Source organism: Notothenia coriiceps, unplaced genomic scaffold (genome assembly GCF_000735185.1).
Source record: "Notothenia coriiceps isolate Sejong01 unplaced genomic scaffold, NC01 NC01_scaffold00025209, whole genome shotgun sequence".
NCBI lineage: Eukaryota > Metazoa > Chordata > Actinopteri > Perciformes > Nototheniidae > Notothenia > Notothenia coriiceps.
Genome location: NW_011357910.1, coordinates 1 through 6,630, shown reverse-complemented (window position 1 = coordinate 6,630; position 6,630 = coordinate 1). Strand labels below are relative to the sequence as shown.

Genomic DNA, 6,630 nt, shown 5'->3' with positions numbered 1-6,630 from the left:
GCTGAGAACTGTTGGGCAACCCTTTATGAAGATCGGACATCTCTGCCAAGCTGGGACATCATTGTGGACAGGTAATGTTGTGCAAAACTAGCTACTTCCCTCAGTTTCTTTGCAACATGTTCTCTACTTATGTAATATTGACTAAGACCTTTGGTCAGAAGAGAGTTGTGTAAACACTGTCTTAATGATCCACTAAAAAGCATTCTAATTTCATTTGTGTAACTTCTGCTTTATTTTAACTTTCGAATTCCTTCACTAGCTGTGAGAATCGCGATGACGGCTATGCCACAGTTTTCCATCCCGTTGTGAGTGACTCCAGAGTTTTAGTCCCGTCCCACATCAAGCGCTTCTCTGTAAAGATGTTCACTTTCACTAAAGATGACGAGGTTCTGAAAGACAAGGTAAGACTTGTAAATCCAAATCAGGAGTCTTTTGGCCACTGCTGAATGTAGCCCTGTGTAATAAATCATCCTGTCTGTCCACAGATCTATGTCCACTGTGATGCAGTGATTTGTGACGCAAGCAGCCAGGCAGATGGTTCCTGCAGAGGCCAGTGTGTGCATCCTCCAGGTCAGAGCTACTCAAGACCTGCAGGTGTAAAAAGGAGTAAGTGATCGAGTCTGCTCAAATGTAGTCGATCTGGATGTGCAGCTGGTAATCTTTACTTGTTTTGCAGAGAGAAGAAGCACCGACTCAACACGCCAAAGGCAGATTTCCTCTGGGGCAATTATTCTGTCCAACCTCTGAATAAAAATAAATAACAAATCTTAAACTTCTTGTCCATAATCTTTTTATTTGCAGTTTGTATCAAAGCTCTAAATACACTATGCTTTCAAACCTTCATTACAGTCACACTATCTTCAGAGGTGGGAAGTAGTACAAATACTTAATTGCTGTACTTAAGTAAATTTCTCTGGTATCATTACTTTAATCCACTATTTTTTTTTGATGAATTTTTACTCTAACTTAACACAAATACCTGTACTTTTTCAAAACTGGCTCGTAACTTTAATTTTAATCTGCGTTTGGTGGTGTGATCATTAGTCATTGCTTGCCTGTTAACAAGATCCGTGTATCCATTTCCTGGTCTTCTTTAAACAAGCGCGACCAATGAGAACTTTGTCATTTTTCCGTTGAGCATCGAAACAGTAATTAGCTAACAATGACATTGTTCTATTATAAAGTCATTTACTCTGTGAAACAGTTGGTAGTTATGGGTATTTTTACTTGAGTACATTGTGAAGCCCATACTACACTTTTACTTGAGTAAAGAGTTTAGTCAGTACTTTACTGAGTATTTTTAACCACGAGTATCTGTACTTGAGTAAAGGATGTGTGTACTCTGACTATCTTTTACTAATAGATGTCTTTATGGAGCCTTTACCTAAGGTACATTTCCTTTAAAACTTCGTGGAGCTTGTGCAGTACATCTTAATGTGTTGCAAAAACTCGGAATCTACTTTCTCACTTTTCCCATCGTCTGTGCATAAATATTGCCAGTTTCTTGTAGGCCAATAATGGGTTTAGAATGTATTTGATGGTGCAGATGCTTGGTGATAATTTTAGACAGTTAATGTCCTTAAAACAAATGTAAATGAGTCTTTGCATTAATAGCGTGCTACACTTTTTAAAAAAGCTATTCCAATATTCCAAACTGGTTTTACTTTTCCACCCTGTCATGCCTTTTTAATCGTTTGACCTTAAGTCACCCTGTGTCCCTGAGATGCTGCCAGCTTCTGGTATTGCTCGCAGCATATCAAACTGAAATGGGCTTTAATAATGCCACTGCAGGTGAAACCCACCTTGCTCTGTAAGCCTGGATTTTATTGTATCCAATGTTTATCAAGTGAGATGATGGAAAAATCAACCTCACTGTCTTGTAAGGGGTTTGCAACAAAGCAGATGATTGTACACACCCCCCCACCCGGAAGAATTTCCTGACATGAAGATGAATGTCTAAATGTGAAGAAATACACTCAGGCCCTGTTGGCATGTATCAGAATGAGGCAGCCACCAGTATGCTAATAACTGGTCACTTATGGACTAACAATGCCTAGCTTCCAAAGACTGAGCTCATTGTGCACACTGCAAAATCAGTTGTGCATGACTAACTTAAAGGTCTGCTATTATACTGTTTTTCATCAATAGATTATAGGTCTCAGATATATACAAAACATGTCTCTGAAGTGTTTGGCTCAAAAATACCCAACGGCTCATTGTAGCATTCCATATTCCTCTGTTTCAGCCCTGTTTCAAAAGTTCTGATTCTGTGTCTGTTACTTTAGATGAAAAATAAGAAGCCACTCGAAGGAGATTCAGGTGATAAGGTGGGCGAGTGTTAGATTGGTTGGTCAAAAAAACGTTATGACAAAGTGTCCAAAATCTGATCAGCTCATTTTTTCAAACTGGTTTTTATATAAATGGACCAGGACAAAAAGAGCTAATCTTTTTTTCTGAAACTTTCAGAATCTCTTGGACACATATTTATGTATACAAGACATGAAAAAGTGGATTTTGCATAATAGGTGACCTTTAAAGTTAATTACCTAGTTTACAATTACATTCATTCTTAGTGCCAATTTCAATGGTGTTCCACTGTGCCCTCTCCTACATGTTGTGGCTTAAAGAGGCCCTATTGTGTTTTCAGAATTCAAATTTGTATTTTGTTCCCCTGTGACCTGTTTACATGCTTTAATGTTCAGAAAGGTCTTTCTTTTTCTCATACTGCAGCACCTCTTTTCACCACTTAGGCTAAGAGGCCAGGGTTGCGGTCGGATAATCCAAAAATCAGCTCCTAACGTCTAACCCTATCGTCTATCCCTTGACCTCTGAGTGAAACGTCACGGGGTTAAGGGATAGTGGATAGGAGAATTCAAAAAGACTTGGGAGAAGAGACTGCGGTACTTTAGAGAATCCGACTGCACTTTCACTATCCGACGTGTTTATGATGCGCCAGCGGACGTCATAAATGTGTGTCTGCTGCTGTGGGGAAACTACAGTTTTCTATACAACGGACTACATGGATGTTTAATAAGAACGAGGGACTACTGTAAACTCATCTAGAGACTCTGCACCGTGCTCTGATGCTGTTGTTTTATGCATTATGAACATGGACAACAGAGAAACATATTCATGACCAAAGTTGGAATTGAAATAAAAAAGGAAAGGGAAACTTATGCTCGTCACCCTCTCCCTCCGGTCCACATTAATACAAATGATCCCAATACGTATGATTGTATGAAAAGATCTCAAAATAAATACTAATGTATTTATAATAAACGTTAGTCCTTAACATCTCTCACTGTGTACATCACCATTCAAACATCTTTTAAAAGTTGAACAAACTCCACACAGCTCAGTAGGCCTAAAGACTGAAATGTTGACTTTATTTGATAATTTCAATAAAAACTAACGTTAATATTTCTCTTTTTGATTATAATACTGATGAACGTTCAAGACAAAGCACTTTGGCAAGTTACTGTAAGGGAAACTTCTGTAGCAATGGATAGTCAGGACTCAGAGAGACACGAGGAGAGTTGTAGCTTCGATGTCAAACACTGATGGTTTATTACGAGTATCGGCCGGAGGATTCACATCACAACTCACAGCCAGAGGTTCTGACTGCACGGGAGAGTTGCCACGTCAATTCTGAAGCGCCTCTCTCTTGCTAGACCTTTTAACTGGTTCACAGAGAGTAATCAACATAGTTGAGGTGATAGCCTAAACATCTGGGAACACTGAATCACTTGCGTCTGATCCCTATGGCCTTTAAGATTACACCTTGGGAGTCCACAAACACCATCCAGCGTTCTCACAACCATAAACCATTCGTGACCGAGAGTTGCCCGGTCATAAACTGGGAACAACATCATATGGCTGAAGCAGCCCATTCCGTGAGATAACAGACGTCAGGGTTGGTCATAAACGTCAAAGGGCATAAAAAGGTTAGTTATCTAGGAGTAAAGGAGAATTATTCCCCAACAGTTACCACATACGTTTTAAAATGCTTAATAAGCACCGTAACTTTCGTGATATAATTTCTCGGTCATAATCGGTTGTTTCCGTGAATGGCCGACTGTTGTGTGACGGCAAATGCTGCGGCTGCAAGGCATTGTGGGGTAGCATTTTCTCCTCTCCTCTCGGTGAGGGAGGTCCAGTGTTCCTACGCTAAAGGAGGTTATCAAGGCAGTTTGAAACTCATTTCCTATCCATCCTAGTGCAGGGGTTCCCAAACTTTGCCATGCCAAGGACCCCCATATAGCATTATCCTCTGGCGGGGACCCCCCCTGTTGCAATTTATTTTTTAAATGACTACATTATGATGGAAAATATGACAAATCATACAGCTTAATACATTTTCTTAATATATATTTGTATTAATAATTAATCAGTTATTCTTCTAAATTGTTTTTGTATTTATCTTTTGTTTGTCATTCATTGCATTCATTGTGTCTCGCTATAAACATTAACACAAAATTAAACATATTTTTGAAGCATTTTTAAATTGATTTGTCTTTATAATATATAATTTTGAAAAGTAATATGAACATATATATTTTTAGCATTTCTGAAAGCTACTTATTCCTTAATAATATTCAACAGTAATATTAACATATATAAACATCAATATTTGCTACATCCGTGCTCTCATCCAGCTGCAGAGCGAAATATTCACTAGCTCTCACTTTCTCCAAAATCTGAGCAGATACTCAGTTTTCACTCAGCTCGATTCTAATTGGCTTGAATGGTTGTCGTGTGATTTAAAAACAATTTTTTTTAATTAAAATTAAAAGATTGGCATCAAAGGACACAGATTGATAGATATGCAGTTATTAACATCTAAAAAAAAAAAAGTAACTTTCAAAAAAAAAAAGAAGAAGTTTTTAAACACTTTTAAAAACACTGATCTAGAGAATTCGAATGGCACTTACTGTATCATGGCTGCCACTGAGGGACTTCTGGGTCATTGCACTCAGTTAGGAAGGTTCCTAAGCAAAATGGACTATTCGACTACAGTCCAGATGTCACTTCAATGTGTTGCAGTGCTACCCAATAGAAGCGCACGTGTTACACAATGATGTCACTGTTTCTGAAGTAAATAGGAGTTCAATGGGGGGGAGGGGGGGTGTGTAAAAGAAACTCCCTCTAAAGGAAACTTTGGGATTGTAGCCTTTGCAGACCACACAGCTGCTGTACAGTAAATACATGTGGTTTGGAGCAGAGAATCATTTTGGACCTCCCATAACCATAGAAAACACAACTATAGATGAAAAGAAAAACTCTAATTACTAATACAAGTGAATTCATTTAAAATATTTTATTAAGATTTTGTTTAGGAGCTCATTATGATGATGGGTCCTGAAGTCACGTGTTTGAAACCGGGGTCATCTGAAATGGCACGTTTTTGACCTGTGGGAGAAAAATAAATAAATATATTAGCCACTTTATTCAAAAGCCATTGTCCCATTTTATAATTTGAGCCAACACGTGTAAACCTTATAGTACATTACTCGATAATGACATCAGCATGTATGAGAGCATACCCTTCATCGTGTTGTCCTGGTCTGAACACTGCACATTACAAGCTGCATCCACTGGATTTCTAACATCACAGATGACCACATCACAGTGGACAAAGACCTACAAAGGTATGAATAGATTTAAGGATTTGTTATAGACTTTTGTTTTCCAAACTCTGAAGCATCCAAAAATAAAAAGACTATTTATTCTTATGACTGAGTACCTGGCGGTTCAAGTTATCCTTGTCTTCGGCGAAGGCAAACATCGGGACCTCAAACCGCTTGACGTTGGAAGGATAATGAACTCTGCCCTTAGGCAAAACAGAGTGGAAGATCACTGGGTGGGGGTCCCTTGAGTTTGCACAACTGAGGGAGAAAAAAAAGAGCACCCTATGATTTTAAACCATCCCTTTTTTTCAGTTTGACAAACATTTCATTGGGACATGAAAAAAATAAAGAAATATATACAAGTTACCCGTTAACGATGAGGTCCCATCGAGGGAGGGACATCTTGTCCTCTTCCAGCGTTGCCCAGCAGTATGCCAGCTCAAGAGATACTTTAGGGTTGTTAGATCCCATCAGTTCCACCTCGAAATACAGCGGCTGTTGTAGGTAATTTGTGAAGGGATCGTCCTCAACGCGGTGAAACACACTGTAGGAGTCGTCTGAAGTGAAGCAAAACATGTTTGCCCAATTATTAAGGATTCAGGCAGGAATAGAAATGGCCTGTACACAGAACATTAAGGCGCATAATGCAGAAGAGTTTAACTCAGATGTAGTCAACATCCCAGGTGCCAACTCAGTTCATTGGTTTAAAGATTAACTTTTTGAAAAAAAAACATTCCAATTACTTAAAGCAACTACAATATGAACTGTCTCCAAGTTAACCAAAATCCTGCATTTTGATAGAAAGTGTTATCCCGTCTCTTTGCATTAAGCTTTTTCAACGTGTTGACATGATAGAACTCTTATTTCCCCCAGTTTCTAGCTTTGGGAGAGTTTCCAAAGACTTGAAAAAAAAAACCTAATCCTTAGCAAGCATGCAAGACAAAAACAAACCACACGAGGCATGAAGAACTTTCTTTACCCAAAGCAACTCTCATTTCAACCT

The 6,630-nt window shown here is 38.7% G+C and overlaps 2 protein-coding genes across 2 annotated transcripts; one reads left to right on the top strand and one right to left on the bottom strand.

Moving 5' to 3' along the window:
- Positions 1–3: 3 nt before the first annotated feature.
- LOC104956021 (zona pellucida sperm-binding protein 2-like) lies at positions 4–772 on the top strand (the record flags this gene model as incomplete). The annotated part of the gene is made up of 4 exons (XM_010783449.1): positions 4–71; positions 260–401; positions 486–606; positions 677–772. Coding segments are annotated over 4 exons (402 nt in total), but the record flags the coding sequence as incomplete, so codon positions are not given.
- A 4,526-nt stretch (positions 773–5,298) lies between these two features.
- On the bottom strand, positions 5,299–6,624 carry LOC104956020 (zona pellucida sperm-binding protein 2-like). Its single transcript, XM_010783448.1, has 5 exons — positions 6,607–6,624; positions 5,995–6,184; positions 5,744–5,885; positions 5,544–5,640; positions 5,299–5,409 (listed from the first exon to the last, which is right to left on the bottom strand). Exons 1-5 carry the CDS (start codon positions 6,620–6,622, stop codon positions 5,333–5,335), a joined length of 522 nt encoding a protein of 173 aa, XP_010781750.1. The 5' UTR covers positions 6,623–6,624; the 3' UTR covers positions 5,299–5,332.
- Between the last annotated feature and the right edge of the window lie 6 nt (positions 6,625–6,630).